This window comes from Cricetulus griseus, assembly GCF_003668045.3.
Source record: "Cricetulus griseus strain 17A/GY chromosome 1 unlocalized genomic scaffold, alternate assembly CriGri-PICRH-1.0 chr1_0, whole genome shotgun sequence".
Lineage (NCBI taxonomy): Eukaryota > Metazoa > Chordata > Mammalia > Rodentia > Cricetidae > Cricetulus > Cricetulus griseus.
Genome location: NW_023276806.1, coordinates 75,085,874 through 75,107,578, shown reverse-complemented (window position 1 = coordinate 75,107,578; position 21,705 = coordinate 75,085,874). Strand labels below are relative to the sequence as shown.

Sequence of the window (21,705 nt, the reverse complement as noted above, 5' to 3'; positions counted from 1 at the left end):
TTGAACACGCAGCCAACTGTTCTGCCACTGAGCTACAACTCCAGTCCTGTAGCACTTCCTATATAACGTCTCTGTTCAGGCCAGGGAACATGAGACCTAATCTTGCATCTTGAAACAATCCACAACCATCTATTATGATTTCTCTAGAGCAGCCGTTTTAATCTCATTTCTAGTTTGGGATATAGATTCTGAACTAAAGTTAAGTACATTGTAGGAAAATATATCAAGCAAATAACCAAAAACAGAGAATCTAGTATCTGCAAACCTCCCTAAAGGTCTTGATACTTCCAACCATTGTAAGAAAAATTGCTTCAGGCAGAAAAGTCTACCTGTCCCCCAGGAAGAGAATTCATTCCGTGACACTCAAAACTACAATGTGAAGTTGTAATTCACCATGGGGAAACAGAAGAGCTGGGGATGCTGCTGCACACCAAGGGGATGGTCACAGAAGACAAGCCAACCAGCATAACTACCACCCCAACCCTCAGAAACCAGACTCAGACAATCTGCTAGTCCTTGTGATTATGCTTCCTCCCCAGCTGCCTCTTCCCACCGAAGATTACTTAAGACCCATCTCCATGTGAACTCAATGACCCTCCAGGACTTTCTAGACAGCATCTTTAGAACCAGCACTTTGTGAAGGGACACTACAAAAAAGAAATGGAAACAAACAAAAAGCCTTTCTTATAAATGATGATTTATGTGACTAATGGTTATGTGTTAATGTAAAAACATAAAACATGTCAAACTATTAAATATATTCTATACTGAAGAAATCATTATCACTTAAATGAAATACATTTACATTTTTGCTGTTTTGGCCCACTCCCCCTGCAGGTTCTGGGATGTGCCCAGTAAGCTAGCTGAGTATCTACTGCTGAACTACATCCTCAATCCTTCCTCATCTTTCTTTCTAAGTCTGGTCATTTCTTTATTACTCAAACTTCTGGCTGGACCCAGACTTAGAAGCTCTCAGCAAGGACAGCAGGATCTCTTGGCAATCGGTTCCTTTAGTGTTTCTTGGGTTCCTTCATTCTCCTTTCAAATATTCTGCAGCCTCCTTATTTTTCTTACTGCATTGTTTCTTCACATCAATATGTCACTATTTGTGTGCAGGACACGTGAAGCAACAAGATGCTGAATCTTGGGTGTTCCAGTCCTGAACATCTTATATTCTTTAAGGGATTTCTGACAACACAGTAGAGGACACCTTCTTTATAGAGACTAAAAAGCTTTTGGATTCTGCTGACTCTTTTGGGACCCACTGCCAAGGCACAGTAGTATCTGTCAGTCCAGAAATAATCTTTTTTTTTTTTAATTAAACAATAACCAAGTTGTGAACTTTCAGATTGGAATCCACAATGACCCTGAACAGACTTTCTCTCTTCAGTTCTCTACAAAAAGACTGTCCCTTACTCAATAGCACGTCCACTCAGCCACCGGTAGGAAACAGCTTGCTTCGTGGTCAAACCTTGTTTCTTGTCCCCAACACTAATTCAGACCACATAATCCTTCCACTCTTCATCTAGAGCATCAGCTGCTACTTCTGGGGCCTGCTGTGGTCATGCACATCTTATAGAAAGTATGAAGTTTGTGTGCGTTATCATCCACTTTAAGCTTCTGACAGGGAAGGAGAAATTCAGCTTCATCTTGAAAAAGCTGATCTCAAAAAAGAGCCTTTTTCAGTCATCTATCAAAGATGGAGACCCCTGAGTGGATCTCTCTCTCCAGCATGAAGCTTCCAGCTCACCTAGCAGTGGTTCACTATGTCCACATGGGATCCATTCTTAAAGAAATTACATTAAATAATCCAGGAACTTAGAGGATTATTTTCATTTAGAATACAAGAATCTGTTTAATTTTAAAACAGTATAGAACTCATAATAGTACATTTATGAAGAATGGGTAAACACGCTTTCAGGGATTCACTCTTTCCAAACTGCATTCTTACAAAACTGGGATAAAATCAGGACACTGAGTGAGTTTACTGAGTGCAAACTGGTTTCCCACTGCTTAATGCAACAGCCTCTGTTCAGTGGCTCCTTCCTCCACCACCAGCAGCTATTGTGCAGCATTAGGCAAAGCACTGAGTGTCTAAGAGCACTGGTTTTAAAATCTGTCCCCTGGAGCTGTGCCTTCTCTAGTCTGGTCCTCGAGGACATACATTTTCACCTTGTCCTTACGAGATTCCACCTCTTCTACAACAACAATGAGCCCTGCACACAACTTATACTTGTACAATTAAACAAGAAAAAAGGAAAAAAAAAAAAGTCTGAATTCTGTTAAATGTTAATCCCCTTATATGCTTGTAATTTTTTTTAAAAACAAAATCATTAGGCCCATTAAATTCTGGCAGGACAGTTAAGAAAATGAGCATAAAAATATTAAGGTCCTTCCTTCCCATTTTAGGTACAAAGTCTTGCTATGTGTCATTGGCTGGTTTCAAACTTGCGGTCCTCCTGTTTCAGCCTCTAGAATGCTGGGTTTACAGTCCTGTGCTACCACACTCAGCAATAAAAGTAGTAATTCCATGATGAATTAGTACCATGGATCTAACATTAAATTTTATGTTTGTAATAAATGATAATTTTCAAAAGAGTGTTATATGCAGAAATGTATACACATGAATATGTGTATCTATGTATGTAAATATATGATATATATTTAATATAAATGTTATTTATAACTTATAAATATATTTATGAATATAATACATCAAACAAAAATGTATATTAATATATATACTATACTATACATATATATAGTATATACACATATATAATTTAATGCAAATATACACGTATTTGAATTTAAATAGAATACAGTCTATTTGCTGATTTCTTCCAAACTACACTACCTAAGATTACTGCAGGCCTTTACACTGCTACTCTAAACTCACAGGTACTTCATATTTAAAAGACTGTCTGGTTATATCTGTCTAAAATCCAAACAAGGCTTATATCCTTCTAAGTAATTAGTCTAATATAGAATTACCTGCTCATTAATATTTATACAGTAATTTTAAAAATAATATCAGATTGGTGAGTATAGCATGGCTTGTTTAAAACAAAATACATTAGAAGTTGTATTATTGTGAACAGATTTACAGCAAAATTACTTGGCTTTTTTTTCTTAATGAAATCAAGAAAAAAGAACAAATGGGAAATTTAAAAGACAATTTTGTGTGCATGTGTGCTTGTATGTCTGTGTTAGTACATAAATGCATGTGAGTTTCTGTGTACACACAGAAGCCAGAAGAAGGTGTCGGGTCCCTTGAAGCTGGAGCCACAGGTGTTTATTGGATATCGAGGAAGTAGATACAGGGATCTGAACTTCAGTTACCTCATGATTGTGCATTAAGTGCTGTCAACCACTGAGCTGTCTTTCCAACACACAACAGAAAAATGTAAATACCACAGAGCCCCCCTGAGCAGAAAGAAGGTAGCTATGGATAGGCAACAAATAAGTACAGGAGATAAGTTTAATCTTGATCTCATCACCTTTGTTAATCTTTGAAATGATTACCTCCTAACGAGTTAATTACAAAGGGACACTTACTGAGTCAAAGTTCTGATTTCCAAACTCATTTTAGAGAAGCAGAAACTTTATTTCTTTTCCTTATTTTTTTCCAATTTAGGAGAGAAAGGGTTTATTTTAATTTATATTTTATATATTTAATATATATTTTATATATTTTAGGTGTATGGGTGTTTTGTCTGTATATGTATCTGTGTACCATGTGCATGCCTGGTGCCCAGGGAGACCAGAAGAGGACATCAGATGCCATGGACTAGAGTTACAGACAACTGTGAGCCACTATATGAATGCTGAGAATCAAACCTGTATTCTCTGGAAGAGCAGCCACTGCTCTTAACTGCTAAGGCCCAGAAATTATATTTCTTATTGCAAACTAATAAATTCTCAAACACCTAGGAACTTACAAATGCATTTGTCACTAACATTTTGAAAACACATTTGAGGTTATTTAACATACAGAGCAACTTATCAGTAAGGTCTCTGTAAGACCAGTAAATTACAGAGACATTTGTGTTTAATATACTATCTTTTTAAAAGATTTATTAAATTTAGGGTTTAAATATTCTGTACACAATCTTGTAATTATTCACTCATTTTTAGTAATTAAAAAGACGGGCGGTGGTGGCACACACCTTTAATACTGGCACTCGGGAGCCAGAGAGAGGCAGGAGGATCTCTGTGAGTTGAGATCAGCCTGGTCTACAAGACCTTGTTCCAGGACAGCCTCCAAAGCCACAGAGAAACCCTGTTTTGGGAAAAAAAATACAAATAACATTGCCTAAACATACCAATGATTCCGAATAAGTATTTATTTAAGAAAGGTACTTTTTTTTTTTTTTTTAAAGAAAGGTACTTTTATTGGGGGCTGGAGAGATGGCTCAGAGGTTAAGAGCACTGACTGCTCTTCCAGAGGTCCTGAGTTCAATTCACAGCAACCACATGGTGGCTCACAACCATCCGTTATGAGATCTGGTTCCCTCTCCTCGTGTGCAGATATACATGGAAGCAGAATGTTGTATACATAATAAATAAAATCTTTAAAAAAATAAAAAAAAACAAAGGTACCTTTTATTGTCATCTAATGTGACAATTCTTAAGGAGCCAAGAAAGGTATTTTGTAAAGTGAGTATAATATTCCATTTGTGTGAAACCATATAAAATGCAACATTAATGAAATAGGTATGAGTTTTCCAAAATGATCTGTGTATGTGAATTTTGGTCACTTTTAATAAATTCACACACTTAATTCCTAAACAACTGACATTATTTTGCATTTAAAGATATTTTTGAGGGAACAGAGAGGTTGCTCAGTACCTCAAAATGCTTGCTACTCTTCTAGGGGACCTGAATTCGGTTCCCAGCATTCCCTCCAAAACAAAAACAAAAACAAAAAAAAAATAGCTCATAATCTCCTATAGTTCTAGTTCTAGGGGATGCGGTATCTTCCTCCACTCTCTGCAAACACACACACACACACACACACACACACACACACACACACACACACACACACACACACACACACGTACGTGCGGGTGGGGGGAATAGAGAGGGAGCAGGAAGAGAAAGACAGAGACACAGAGAGACAGAGAATGTGTGAAGGAAACAACAATCGCAACAAAAAACTTTTGAATTCCATAGTTGTAGCTTCCCCCCATCTATCAGCAGCATAAGAATTTATTTTAGGGTTGATGGGATAGCTCAGTGGGTTAAGGCACTTGCCAAGAAGACTGATGACCTGAGTTGAATCCCAGAGAAGAGAATCAACCTCTGCTGTGAAGTAGAGTATTTGTTTAAATATGTAACGATGTGTTGCATTTGTTTTTGCTGCAATTGTCTAACGGTGTAACTGTGTGTTACTTTTGTTTATGATGTGCTACTGTTTCACCTTGCCTGACTAATGTACCTGATTGGTCTAATAAAAAGCTGAATGGCCAATAGCTAGGCAGAGGAGGGATAGATGGGGCTGGTGGGCAGAGAGAACAGAGAACAAAGGAGAAAGAAAGGGAGACCAGGGCCCAGTCAGTCAGGCAGCAGCCATCCAGTCAGACACCAAGGAAGCAGGAGAGTAGGACACACAGAACGAAAGGTAAAAAACCCTGTGGCAAAACATAGATGAAGACAAACAGGGTAAAATAAGGTATAAGAGCTAGTGGGACAGGCCTAAACTAAAGTCAAGTATTAATAACTAATAAGTCTCTGTGTCATGATTTAGGGACTAGTAGCCCAAGAAAACCTGCTACAAAACCCCAAAAGTTGTCATCTGAATTCCACACACACACGTGCACATATGCATAAAAAACATACAAATGTAACAATTTTTTTAAAAAGTTATTTCAAACATACAAAAACCCCATAGTTAATTTAGACAATTCAATGTGACATCCCTGGGGGGCCTACTCTTTTCTGAAGGGAATCAGAGAAGTGGATCTGGAGGAGAGGGGAGGGGTGTGTGTGGGTGTTGGGGTGGGGGGACTAGGAGGAGAGTAGGGAAGGAAAACTGCAGTTGGGATATATGAGAGAATAAGGATGAATGGACGGACGGACGGACGGACACATGGATTAAAAATCCAACAACTTGATCTAAATACTTTTTGCTTTGTCACATTCAACAGATTTTAAGAAGATAATTTTACTGTGAGCAAACATACTTACAAAGCACAGCTTCCACCAAACCTTTTGCAAAGCTGATTAACTGATCAGAACTTTAATGATGGAAATGTTATAATGTTACAAGTCCAGAGCCAAAGGATCTTAGGCCACCTTTAGCTCCCTGGTAGCCATTTATTACCCACCTCTGTAAATGACCTGATATCTTTCTGCCTATTAGGTAAAACCATTGGAACACATAAAGAGAAGAGTAGCTTCAAACAACTACTATTTTTCATAGTATAGCTTTTCCAAAAAGCTAAGCATGCATCTGAGGCCTTGTCTATTTGGGGTTACTACTGCTGTGATAAAACACCATGACGAAAAGCAACTTGCAAAGGAAAGGGCTTATTTTGCTTCCACTTTCATATCACAGTTCACCACTGAAGGAAGTCAGGATAAGCAGGGCAGGAACCCAGAGACAGGAGCTGACACAGAGGCCATGGGGGAGTGCTGATTTTTGGCATGCAAAGACTACTTCTTATAGAATGCAGGACTACTAGACCAGGGGTGTCCCAACTCAAAATGGGCTGGGCCCTCCCCCTTCAATCACTAATTAAGAAAATGCCATATATGCTTGCCTGACTACAACCTGATCTTACAGAGACATTTTTCTTGCCTGAGGTATCTACCTACCTTCCTTTGAGATAACTCTAGCTTGTGTCAAGTTGCAATCAAACCAGCCACTGCAGGCCTACGGATAAGATTTCCCCACTTTTCTGGAACCTGCCTACCTCCTGTTGCCAGCAACATATTTAAAAGAACTCTTGATTTTCTTATTGTGTTAACTATACAACTTCATGAAACCATTATGATGATATTGGAACATGGAATTTGAGATAACGTGAATCTGTGTTTCTGGCCTATGGTCACTGCTCTAAAATGATTTCTTACTCCTTTTAAAGTTAAGAGCTGATTGTGTCAGCAGTTATGGTACTCAACTTGGAGCCCCAAGAATGATCTTTCCAGATCAGAGCCAGGAACCAATACAGCAACACAGGCCCTGTGGTGTTAGCTCCACCAGTGAGTGTGAGGGGTACCTCTTTGGGAGTCCTGCCTCCTTGGTTTGGCTGAGGGTCTGTTTATGCTGAGCTGGCTGCTTAGGATCCTACTGGGTGAGGACCACTTTTAAAGCCTTTAGTTTAAGGTATCCATTTGTCTGTTGGTTTGTTGGCTTTGAAAGCATTTTTGGTTCCTGACCACTTAGGGTGTTAATTTGATTTAAGTGTTTCTATTTTGCTGTTGGGGCTATGATAAGACACTCTGACCAAAAGCAACTTGGGGAAGAAAGGACTTTTGGCTTATATGTTCAGCTCACCGTCCACCACTGAAGGCAGTCAGGGCAGGACCTGAAGCGAGAACTCCAAGTAGAAGCCATGGAGGAAGGCTGCTTACAGCTCCCATTCAGCTAGAGTTTATGTACAGCCCAGAGTCTTTGCCCCAGGAATGGTATTGTCTATAGTGAGTTGAGCCCTCCTCCACCAATGAGGAACCAAGACAACCCCTCACAGCATGCCAACAGACTGCCCTGATGATAAGCTGTGTTAAAATGAAGTTAATTTTAACTAGGACAGGGAGGGAAGAAATATCTGGGGGAAAAACACGGACTTTTTTTTTTTTTTAACTACAGCTGTGTTATTTCAAATTGCAAATTTAAAAAAAAAAAAAAGGAAAAAACCTAAAAAACTCTGGTTTTATGCATCCTAGGGGACATTTACTATCTGTAAACTGTTTTTACTATGTGCACTTAACTATTAATCCTGGAAATGAAAATTTTTAAAATCATAATTAGGCAGTCTAATTAGAACTTAAGAACATTTAAAAAGAACTAATAAGATCAGTAATTTATAAAATTTAACAGGAGTGTAAAAAATAAGTTAAAATGAGATGCTAGACATAAATAGAGGCCTGGAGAGATGGCTCAGCAGTTAAGAGCACTGGCTGCTCTTCCACAGAACCTGGGTTCAGTTCCCAGAATCCACGGGGCAACTAATAGTCTTTAACTCAGTCCTTGGGCATCTGCTGCTGTCTTCTGGCCTCTGAGGCACTGCATGCACATGGTGCCCAGACATACACATGTCTTATTTTCTTCTAAAGCCTTTCTTTCTCCTAACTCTTGTGCTAGGGCCTTTATTAAAATAAAGTCTTTTTTACCAGCTAGGTCTAAAATTTATTTCAGCACGGAGGCTAACTCCTCAGGCTGCTTGGATGACAATGTGCAACTATGTCTCTGTCTCCTCATCATGAACATTCCTCGGGGCTCTTGCCAGAGTCCACCCTGCAGCATTATTGGTGAGTTTGTCTGTCACTTGTCTGCTGAGCATGGCATGTTTATTACATTTGTGGTTCCTTTGCTTCTGTTTTTCTGGCCACAAGATCCACCTAGTGTTTGCTAAATGTGACTAGCACAAAAGATGGAAATCTCAGGCTTATCCATCCCCCACTCCTGCATCAGATGGGACAATACACACCCTTTCCAAGGGACATCATCCTAACAGCTGATCCCCCAGATATACTAAGCCACTCCCCGGCCTCCAAGAGGTCAGACTGAGACTAAATAGGACAGCTACTTGTGAATGACAAGAGGGAGAGTAGCCACTCAAGCACCTGTGATGGACAGATTCTGAGAAAGGGCTGTGTGGGACAGGCCTATGCTGCCACTGCATGGTAAGGGACAGGTCACCAATGCCTGGTTTAGGAAGGAAAACATATCCTAGCCTGTCACCGGGCAGGCAGATGATTCCTGACCCAAGAATCTGTATTCCTTTCCTTTCCTTTCCTCTTGTTCTTGACACAGGGTTTTACCCAACAGCCTCGTTGGCCTAGAACTCACCACGTAGACTGTAGACCAGGCTGGTCTTGAATCACAGAGATCTAAAACACACACACACACACACACACACACACACACACACACGGTATGGGGAATATAATTTAGCCTTGGTATAAATTAAAACATTGAGAAAGCCATAGCTCTTAACAATACCAGAAGACACTGGTCTCACGTCTATAGGACAAACATCACCTCTCAATTTTTATGCTACAAAGCCTTGCTACATCTTAAGGAGATAAAGATGGGAAGTATCCCCCCCACACACACATCTGGATTTCATGTAACTCTATCATGTGAGTCTGATAATTTTTTTTCATGTGTGTTTTGCACCCCTCCCCCCCGGAGAGGGGCAAAGAAGAACTATGCAATAAAACCTGTGGTACTTCCATTTTTTGTATGCTAAAATACTTTTGGCATGCTAATTAAAATGCTCATATGTAAATTTAAGTATCTTGGTGACATATAAAAAGGCCTGAAAGATGTATACTGCTTTAGAAATTTGAATACTCTGAATTTCTTAAAAACTATTGAAAAAAAAAACACCTTTGGGTCCATAAATTGTTTCTTAAAACTTTAAAATGCTATTTGTTCATATAAACAGCATTCACTGGGATTGTAAGACAAAAGTTTCAATGAGCTATAAAATTTAATGTCATATAGACTTTAGTAAGGATTTCCTTCCAAAACAGATTCTAAAGAAAAAAAAAAAACTAAATTTCTATTCATTCATATAACAGTCAATGGATAATGTAAGAAACAATGGAATTTCTCCCCAGAAAATATTCTTAGAAGCCAGGCATGGTGGCACAGGGCTTCAATCCCAGCACTGAGGCGGCAGAGGCTGGTGGGGGAATCTCTGAGTTTGAGGTCACCCTGGTCTACATATTGTATTTTAGGTCATCCAGGACTACACAAAGAAACCCTGCCTCCAAAACCAAAACAAAAAAGAAATATGATCTTTGATATCTTTCAATATTTGCTTTTCTGTAAAATTATGCATGCCTGTGTATTGTAGGCATGTACTCAGATTTCCATACCCTTTACATGGTAACAACTGGAAAACCTGAATCTGTATTCCCAGGCCACGATCACTCATTATTTGGCTCCAAAATAAACTATTTTTGAAGGAAAGGGGTTTCCATATGACCAAAAAATGGTAACTTTGCTGCTTTTTAGTTGAGTCAGACTTACATACCAAAATAAGTCTGTAGACAAATAAAACATTTAGAGTAACAAGAACCAACCCCGTCCGACACACCACTCTCTTTAACACTCTGTCAACTGGTAACCACTCAGTTACAGAGCTACTTCCTCAAGTACACACAGCATGGCAAAGTCTGTGAAACATAAACAATGCCTCATATACATAACATGCATCCATAATGTATGCACATAATCTACTTTATACGTCTTATCTCTAAGAATTCCAAAGCTCCCTGAAGCAGAGGAGACTGCAGAGTCCGTCTTACCTGGTAAATATCAGAAAGACTGCTGCTTCCAGAGTCGCTGGTGATGCTACATCCTGAGTGGCTGGAGGAAACGTGGGTCACCTGTGGGTGGAGGCTGTCAGTGAGGTGCAGTTTGGTGAAATCTGCAGGGAGCTATGGAAGCAGCAGAAGAAAAAGAACAGGATTATAAATAATCTGAAATAAGAACTTCAAGAAGACACTTAAAACTATGGTACTATACCTGACTACAGCACATTGAGCCAAAAACTATTACTAGGAAAGATCCTTCCATTTGAAAACTATTCAATATTGTCCTCCTAACCCAAATCATAACATGTTAAAGTTTACAAACATACAATGAACCTTAATAGTATTAAACTAGATGTCTAAATAGGTGGGTTAAGTGATTAAGACACATGGATGAACATTTAATTTGGTAAACTACAATTTTCAAGTAACAAATAAATGAACAAATTACTCTAGTTCTATTTGTTGGCAACTGCCAACCAATGCAAATTTGTGACAACGGTTTACATAGATAGCTAAAGAAATAGACTTCTGGTTCATTCATGCTCAAACAATATTTAAAACTTGCTTTTTTTTTTTCTTCTTCTTCTTTAAAGCAAGCATCCTGGAAGCACTGAATCATATTGCCACTTACTAGGTTATATCAAAAGAGATAAAACACCTCCTAAGAACTTGAAATTTCAGAGTTCACAGACAACATTCACTTATCTACACACATACCCTCTACCTCCTGCTCCCTGAGCTCTCACTCCTTGTTCACACACTAGGTTTGTATACAATGTACCAACAGCACTGACTAGTAAAACATTAGGAATCATACTAGTTGGTATGGTAAAACACCAATAATCATCTTTTTTTTTTTGCTGCTGTATACTGGTCCTATTTAGCTAATAAAATCTAGTCAGGGCTTGCCTTAGAGACCTTCCAGTCACTCCTTATACTCTCATTCCCTGTCCAGAAATGTAATAGTACCACATAGTGTAGAATAAGCCTTCCAAGGGAGATGCTTGGGCTTTAGCCAATAAGCTTCAATGCCTTAAGCAAAAGGGATTTACATTCCACATTCATTCAGACCTGCCTAGATGCCAACAATCTCAAACATATATGTGTGTGTGTGTGTGTGTGTGTGTGTGTGTGTGTTTAACAGTAGCTACAAGGCTGTTACTAAATGCTACAGTCAAAGTATGTAAGACTTAAACACGAATTTATTGTGCAGCATGCAATTAAACAGCAAAAAAAAATAAATAAAAGCTCTCATGTTCACAATAGTAGAGAAGTAGTGAATAAAAGTGCCACAAGCATTCCTATCTCACAAGAGTGATCACTGAATTTGTGCAATATGTACAACATAGGACAAGAACAATTTCTCTAGTGCCTATAGAATACTAGACAAGTATACAGGCATGCCTACATTCAGAATCTATGCTCATAACTACCAAATAAGTAACTGAAATTTAGTGATTATCACTTCCAAATATAACTCAGACTGACACATGCTGCATGAAACTTTTCAAATTAACCATTGTCAAATGAAGTTACAACTACCTAGTCAATTTTTCCTCACTAAACAATTATTTATTCAAAGCTCACAGGAATCCTCTCTTCAAGATCTATTTCCCGGACATCCTTTCTGCCTGTCTTGAGTTTACGGAGAGGGCTGGGCATGGTCAGAGCTCAGAGCTTGACCCTGCACGGGAGAGACCTATCCAGCTTTCACGTGTTGCTGATGCCTGCTCACCACCTAGTACCATAGCTAAATGGTTCCCTAGGTCCAGAACAACAATCTGTGGATTAAAAGAGAAACAGTTTCGCTCTTAACCATTCAGTTCCATCTAACAAGTGTTTGCTGCTTCTCTACCAGGACAGCCGCTCAGCTAGGAGCAGGGACGACAAAGATGAGTAAGACTTCTCCAGTCCAAAATGCACCCTCTGCCACCCCAGAAGTCACGCAGACAAGTGCTGATGTGCAGCAGAAAAGGGAATTAAACCTCTTCTTAAATGCTGGAATTCAAATTCAAGCCTGTGCTATGTTAGACAAGCTCTCCCCTCCACTACTGACCCATGCCCTCAAGTCCCCACATTAGTTTTAACTCCTTTCCCACAATCTGTGCATTCCATGGGTAAGAACACAAAATAATGATGTACTAAACTTAGAGTAAACGGTAATTAAATATTTCCTAAAATAAGAAACAGAAATACAGATGTCCTGTGTAGGAAACTTAAAAATCATGTGCCCTAAATGGGAATAACACCACAGTTTTAAATTTTATTGAATATGGGTATGGATCGCGGCCACAGAAAGGCAAAGGCTGAAAAGGTGTCTCTGTGAGGTACTGTGGGATGTGTATCGGTTGGTCCTACCATGCCTGATGGAAAAGCAGCCAGAGGCTGCCGTAGGATAATGAGAGCTCTTATGAGTCAAACAAAACTACAAAATGTGGGTGTTGGAAGTACTGAGGCTGACAGGTGCAAGCACCATGCTCCAACCAGGCTTCCCAATAACAGAGAACCCTGGGGAGACTTTCCAGGAGTCTAAATTAACATTGTCTCAATAGGCACATTCTGCCAACAAGAGTCAGGATTTTGCTCTGCTCCCAGCCTGGCCCAGTGCTGACTTATACTATTAGTGTACTGGAATTCCAGATTAGAACCATGATAGGAATTGCCTTAAGTCTGAAGCTCTGTTAAAAAATAATAAATAAACAAATAAATAAATAAATATGAAAGTTTCATGAACCTGAGACTATAGCTAATAATTATCTATCTAGGACAAATAAAGGAAAACTAACAAATTTCAAATACTCTGAGGTTTACATTTTTAATTTGATTATTTGTTTATACATAAAAGTGTGTATGAGCCTGTACTGTGAAGGTCAGAGGGCAGTCTGTATCAGTTGGCTCTCTTCTTTAACCATATAGTTCCCAGGGCTCAAACTCAGGCTGTTAGCTTGGAATCAAGCATCTTTACCCACTGAGATGTCAAAGGAATCTGTCATATCATATACTACAGCAATATACATGAAGGTATTTCTGATCAATTGTTCATGAATCAAGAATCCTACAGTTCTAAAAATATATTCACAGTAGAACACAAATTATTGTTTGTTAGACTGGTGTCTTCTGGGCTTTGTTGTTGTTGTTGTTGTTGTTGTTTTGGTTTGGTTTGGTTTTTTGTTTTTTGTTTTTGTTTTTGTTTTTGTTTTGAGACAGGGTTACTCTGTGTATCAGCCCTGGTTACTTGGAACCCACTCTGTAGACCAGGGTAGAATTGAACTCACCAAGATTCACCTGACTTTATGTTTTACTGAGACAAGGTCTTACTAGGTCTTCTATGTAGTTCTGTTATCCTAGAACCTGATATGTAAAACAAGCTGGGCTTAAATTCATAGTCTTATCAGACTAGACCTGGGCTCCTGGTCCACAAGGACTATAACAATAGATTTCTGTAGGGCTTTGTTGTTGTCCTCATTGGGTGGCTGTTTGGTTGCAGTTTTCTTTTTTGTTGTTCTTTCTTTCAGCTAGGGTCTTGCTATAAAGCCCTGGCTGTCCTGGAACTCATCCTCCTACCTCTGCCTCCTGCATTCTGGGATGCACCACCATACCCCACTTAGAAAACAGTATTTACAAGCCACCGTTAGATGAATGCCTGGACTATAGTTTAATCACAAACACTACTAAATAAATAAGAAATAAGAATTTATACCAGGGGCTGGAGAAATGGTACAGTCCTTAAGAGCACGTGTTGCCTTTCTAGGGGGCCTGGGTTTGAGTTCCATTACCCACATGGTAATTTCCAAACACTGTAACTCTAGTTCTAATGGATTTGATGCCCTTTTCTGGCTTCCACAGATATGAGGAATGTACATGGTACACAGACATACATGCAGGGAAAACACTCATATATATCTTTTTAAAATTTAAAGATTATTTAAACCAGAAATAAATAACATATATTTAAATCATAGACATAAATGTCAATTAAATACACATAAACATAAAACAAATCATAGTTATAAGAAACTTAAGCATTTCCTGTGTAATAGTGTCTTTCATTTTATTGAGAACAAACAGGGACACTGCCATGGCTAGCTTTAAAAGGGGGCTTTATCTTACATGTGAGTAGGTATACTTGATCATCACTGATTTGCTAATTTAATAGATGACATTTATAACATTTCTAGTTAATACATTCTCCTCAGAACACACAAAACAAGCAGGAATGTCCTGGTCTTGAAACATCACTATGACACTGTAGAACTGGTAGGGCTCCTAAGGCTGGCAACAGTGCAAGAGTCTAAAAGGTTGCCTTCCTTCCATTTCCTCTGTGAAGAAACCCCTAGTTAGTGATCAGCTGAACAATATGGCCTCAGACTCTCAATTCAGCTAGGAAGTATTTTGTGGGATTCTATTACCAGATATGAGCTTCATTCTTTATAATGCAAAATATATTGCCATCAACTGAATTTTATTTAACCAATCTTTTTCTGAACTAACCTTGCAATAACATGCAGAAGACTTGGGAGACAGCTGGGATCTATCCAGCCTTCCCAAGCAGCTTACCCTGAGTAATATGACCTCAGATGAACCAATCACCAGTGATAGGAAGAAGAGGAAGGGGGGAGAACAAGAGAACTGAGACAGGGGAGGAATACAGGAGGGCAAGAAAGGAGATCCTTGGTAGAGGGAGACAGTACAGGTTTAGAAAGAGGTCTGGCACAGGGGAAATGTTAGGGGATCCACAGGGATGACCCCAACTAAGAATACAGGCATTGGTGGAGAGGATATCATTGATGCCCTTCCCTTATAATGAGATTGATGTCTACCTTAGTTACCATTCCTAGAGCCTTCATCCAGTAGCTGTTCCAAGCAGAGACAGGCACCCACAGCTAAACACCAAATCATACCCCTGGAATCCAGTTGTGGAGAGGGAGGAGGGATGAACAAAGGAGCCAAATCCGTGCTAGAGAAACCCGCAGAAACAGCTGACCTGACCTACTGAGAGCATGGAGACCCTAGTCATAAAGCTGGGGAAACAGCATTGGATGGAATCAAGACCTCTGAATGTGGGTGCCAGGTAGGAGGCCAAGGCAGTCTATGGGACCTCTAACAGTGGAGCCAGTGTTTATCCTTAGAGCACAAATGGACTTTGGGAGCCCATTCCCTATGGAGGGATACTATTGCAGGCCAGATACAACAAGGAGGGCCTAGGTCCTCCCCTGAATGATATGACAGACTTTGAAGGTCCCCTGTGAAGGGCCTCACTATCCCTGGGGAGGAGTTGGGGAATGGGTTGGGGGAGTTGGCGGGGGGGGGGGGGGACGTGGAAGATGGAAGGGTGAGGGAGTGGGGATGGATATGTAAATATGAGTAGTAATTAAAGAATTTAAATAAAAAAATAAAAATAAGAAACTAACTTCGTATCAAGTAGATGATCGAGAGTTCACCCAAATGTGTCTGTTCTCCCCATCAACAATGGAGTTTTGTGAATACTCTTTCTGCTCACCTGGAGTTTTCAAACTCCAGAGAAAGAACTGCCAGAACACTAGAATTGTCTCTGAAGTATGAATATGTATTTTATACTCTCATGCATCCATCACTTTTTTGCTGTTTGGATTTCTGAGATAGAGGCTAACAGTAAGATCCCACTGCTCAGCTTCCTTCCTGAATGTTGGGGTACAGGTGAGCAATACTACTCCCAGATCATTCTTCACTATTTGGAGACCTGTGTTATGAGGTGGAGATACATGAAGGCGTAGATATCACCAAGATGTGTTTCCTGCATAAGGCACATCTCAGTACCATAGTACCTATGGTAAAATCTAAGTCTAGATACCAGTGCAGTGGGTGACACAAAGTAACTTAGCTACAGTACAGAAAGTACAGAAAGTACTTAGCTACAGACAAAACTTCCAATATAATCTCCATTTTAAAAAGCAATTCTAGTCCTGTTGGCACAGAGCTGCAATCCCAACTACTCTGGAGGCTAGACCCATATGAATTAGTCAGGTAACTATAGACAAGTCAGTTCATTTCTGTACACTTGTTTCTTCTGTGAAATGAACAGTATATAAGGAAATCATCACTGCTTCCTTTTTCAATGATCTGCTCATCATTGTTCTACTAGAACTTCTTAGGCACAGCCATAGCTAACACTATTAGTCTACTAGCTCGCATACTATATGGCTCCCGAAAGTCTACATGAGTCTCAGTAGACCATGTTTGTGTATAGGAGCTCACAGCTTCTTTCAAATGATTAAAATCTTAGTTTGTGCTTTAGGTAAATAGTTTTTCTGTTTGTTTGTAAATGCCTGCATCCATATCTGCCTAGATGTATACTATTTAGACACAAAACCTTATTTCTGCTATATGGATGCTGCCTCCAGGACAGACTGACTAGAACACCTCTGGAAAGGCTGAAGAGGGCCTGTGCTCTATCTCAAGAGTTCTTCGTTGTTTTCCTATATTATAGTGCTTTAGAAGCAGCTGTAACAGAGACACTTTATATAAGTATACGATTTATGTTTGTAAGTATTCCACGTGGCTTTCTGTCTAACTATGAACCTTTACATGCTGGAATTAGCTGTTGAAATGTGGTACAGGTTGAGTATCTCCAATCTGAAAATCAGAAATTGGGCATTCCTGGCACTACAGGTAGAAAATGCTACATCTGACCTCATCTGATGTCTTAGTCAAAATTCATGTATGCTAAAGACAAGTATATAAGATCATTTTAGGTTACTTAAAGCATATATGAAACATGAATGAGTTTCATAATCTGACTTGGATTCAGGATATCTTATTATGCATATGAAAATATTCCCACCCTATCCCACTCCCCTAACCAAATCCCAAATCAAATTTATTATTGGTTCCAAGCAGTCAGAGTAAAGGACATTCAACCTGAGTGCAGGAGCTGTCTCCCAAGGCAGAAAGGCCATCTTCATACTTTCTCAAGTTTAGAATTACAAACTTTATCAGTCACACTGTTGGGCAAATCTTTTCTCTTTCTTTGATAACTTCTTGTGCAGGATGACTTTTAACTACTGATCTTCATACTTCATACCCCTACCACTTGACTTCTGGGATTACTACACTGCAGAAGAATCCCACTGACTTTCATCTACTTATAAACATTTGCACAAAAAATAAAAAATTACTGAGAAATTCCAAAATATCTCTGGATCATGTGGTCTAAGAATCTTTGATGGAAAGCCTGGCAACTTTCTCAGCTCACCCTCTGCAGAAGCCCAACTGTCTAAGCCTCTGTGCCTGGTCTCCTTTCCTTTCCTCACTTATTTCTTTCTCTCCTCCCTATAATAATAAACTTAATAAACTTCAAATATGCTTCGTAAAAGGAAAAAGAAACTGTTGGCAATCATGAGATTTAAAAATCACCTGTGGGCTGCGGGGGACAGATTAGCAGCTAAAAGTGCTCACTGTGCAAGTCTGACTTCATTCAGTTCAATCCCTGGAAGCCACATAAAAAGCCCAATGCAGCCCAGTGCTCTTATGGTGGGTGACACAGGAGGCAGACACAGGAGAATCTGCAGGAAGCTCACCAGCAACCTTACAGTGGCAGCAACAAGAGAGACCCTGCCTCAACAGGGTGGAAGCAGAGTACTATGAAAGGCTGTCCTCCAACCTCTACACACAGACTGTGGTACACTCACTGTGACGTGTGCACCCACACCCCTACACACATACATGCTATATAAATAAAACATATGTGAATTTAAAAAAAAATCACCTGGTTAGTATCCCACCTATTTTAAATCACAAGCTAGCTGCTTTGAATGTTTTCTCTTATTGTTAGTGACAATCACTGTCATTTTTTTGGATATACACACTACACTAGCAAGTAGGCAATGCACTGTCAGTTCTACTATCTATGACAAGCCCAGGAGCTGCCCCTTCCTGCTACAGACAAAGAAGCTCAAATCATCATATGGCTTGTCCAGAACCTCCAGGTAAGAGGCTCCACATGTCTATATCTATAAAGGCTAGTAAATGAACAAAACATAAAACATGACAACTATGTGGTTGGGATAAGCTAATACATCTGATAGCATCCTACAAGGACCCAGCTTGAGTTTCCACAATCTTGTTTTTCAGCACTCCCACAATAGCTGCTATGGAAGCAGTAATCCCTGAAGAGGGAGGAGCTGCCTGGTAATATCAGCTGGGCGCTTCTAGAACCAACTACACAGCAAGCTGATGAGCCTCGGAGGAACGGTGCTTAGTTATCACAGATGAAAAAATGCCCAGTAGAGTGTGGAGTTCAGGAAAAGAAAGCTTAAAACATCAAAGAGAAAGATTCCTAAGGGCTCTATGGAGGATTCTAAGCTGCCCTCCGTATGAACAAAAATAAATATAGGTGTTACCCTAATATCTCAAATCCCTGCATGAGATGGCATAATGTTTGTATATGACCTATGCACATCCTTACATCATCTTTAGATTATACATAACTAATGTAACACAGATGTTATACATGTTTACAATGTATTTTTTCTGAAATAAAAAACCTCAAAGTATTACTATAGTCCATGTAGGTGTAATTTTTCACTTCAAATACTTTTGAGCCAAGGTTGATAGGGAGAGTCAAGCAACAGCAGTTGGTTTGAAGAGAAAGCCTCACACAGAATCAAAAGCCTTAACTAGCAGGTAATTTTGAACTGCTTAAAAGCTGAAGCACACTAATAAACACACACACACACACACACACACATACACATACACACACACACACACACACACACACACACACACACACACACACACTTAAACCTACATACTATACAATGGCTAGACCAGGTAGGCGGTCACTAGTATCATCTTTTGACAGATACTTGGATAACATTTCCCATCTTCTCATACAGTTACATAGATACCATGCAATGACATGAAGTCTTTGGGGTACGAAAAATCAGAAATGATTATGCCACTTCTATACTTTACTGATGAAAATTTCCCCAAAGACCCTCTAGAATCTATTCCCTTTCCTTAGAGAGTACCACTGCTGAAAACAATACAACAGAGTCACATGCTTTAAAGGAGGTCAGTAACTCTCGATCAGTACATAAGGCAGGAAATGCCCATTAATCAGGAACACTGATTTTACACAAAGGATAATAGACTCCTATTGTACTCAAACTACCGTATTTTGTTTTGTTTAGTAAAATAGCACATACGAACTCATAAAAACTATCCTTAATCTCAGGAACTACCCGTGGAAAATATAATACGGTGAAATTTAAAAAATCTTTAACCTCTTTATGGAAAAATGTCTGATTAACATTCAGACCAATCACTCCATAGGATCATATTTAATCTGGACTAAACAAACACAAAGGTCCATTTACTTATTCAGTTAATTATGTGGTCAAATATTTACTGAATGCCAGGTTTGTCAACTATAGCAAAAAGGAAAGCAGACTCCATGCTTTCACGAACCTAACAACTAGTAGATGGAAACAAATAATTAAAGGAGAAAATTGCCATTTGGTGGTAAGAACAGCCTTCAGCAACAACAACAACAACAAAAGTAACTGATGTGACAGACAATGACTTCATAGCCATGGTGTCTAGGCTCCCATAACATGTGATACCAAGAATAGCATAACATGTGATACCAAGAATAGTTTCATGCAGAGAGAACACTTATTCTCTAATGGAGTAGTTTTAATCATACCACCTTCATCAAATACATGCATGCATGTATATAACATAGGTTTTCACATATTTATACACAGAATTTGTTAGGAAATATATTTTGTAAAAAGCTCAGTATAGCAACATCATTAAGTCAAAGAAATATAATGACTTATTTATGAAAAATCCTCATACTAGTTATTCAACTTAAAACTATCATCTTGCTGCACATGGCACATGCTTTTAATCCCGGGACTCAAGACACAGATGTGCCATGGGGTGATTCAACCGTGAAGCTGTGTCTCTTGAAAGTGATGGCTACAGGCACATTATGAATTGAGAACTCTTCACCATCTCTCCTATTTCATGCATAAATCCAAACTCTCTACCTGTCCCACATGTACTTGACTTAATTTTAAGAGACAACTCAAATTCATCCACTCACAACCACATCTAGATTTCATTCTCCGCCATCACAAGTAGGACCTCTCACCAAGGAGCACAGCCTATAATTTAAAAACCACCTGGTTACACTTCTTAAGTTGCCAAAAGAGACTGCATGTTATCATTACTAATCTAATACCTCAGATTTTTCTTTTGCTTCAATGAATAAAAATGTTCATCTTAGGATTTCATTCAAAAGATGGTAAGTCAATTTAATTTCACATTTGTTTCCAGGTCTTGGTGTATCAGCCCTGGCAAACTAAAATAACTGCAGCTTTTGTTGTCTGGAGGGCACTAAAAACCAACTGAACATTTAGCTGGATTATTCAGTGCCCAAGGCCTGTGGGAATATATGCTTAAAAACTACAAGGACGATAAATCTTCCTTTTTCCTTTCACCTTTCCTTTTTCCTTTCACCTCTAGACTGGCAAACCCTAGACACATGTGAAAGGAAGAATCAAGAACATGCTACATCATACTCCTCCGAACACTATCAGTTCTGCCAGTGCCCCACCATATCCCACGACCTTCTTCAATCATTTGCAAAGATTTACTTACATAATCAATTGAGCAATTGATTATGTAAGTAAGGAATGTACCTTAGGTACATTCCTTGTAAACTAACACCACTTTTAACATTTTATTACACTGCTCAGGTGGCTTCGCTTTCCTCAAATTTAGCTACTCTATGAACTTTTCTGTTCCCTATGTATGTGCATTAATTTATTATCTGGGAAGCACAGAACAGCATTCATCCAGGTACACTCTTAAACTGGGCTAACTGCAATCCGAGGTATTATTAGTACGCATGCACGCACGAGCAAAAGCACTCAAGAACTAGAAACATCATTAAGTATAAGCTATTGCCTTCTACAACACAGGAGGGACATGGCCTCACAAGAGCACAAATATGTGTACTCCACCAGGGTTGCAGATGGTACCCTGCTCTCTTCTGAGAGCTCTGCTGCTGCCGTTGTTTGCCTCTCTCAATGATATTACATCCTTTGCAATCTTTTCTTCATGCTGTAGTCAGAGCAAATGATGAAGACATGATGGAAAATCCATACTCAGTCATGTCATTCTCCTGACTATCTTCTATTGGCTTCCTTTATCTTA

At 39.2% G+C, this 21,705-nt stretch overlaps 1 protein-coding gene across 1 annotated transcript in view; it reads right to left on the bottom strand.

The window, feature by feature from the left end:
* Positions 1-21,705, bottom strand: part of Rapgef2 (Rap guanine nucleotide exchange factor 2) — a 277,830-nt gene that overhangs the window by 93,008 nt on the left and 163,117 nt on the right. The window contains exon 8 of the mRNA XM_035450739.1: positions 10,489-10,620. Within this exon, the coding sequence (XP_035306630.1) occupies positions 10,489-10,620 (132 nt within the window). The remainder of the gene's footprint in view (positions 1-10,488; positions 10,621-21,705) is intronic.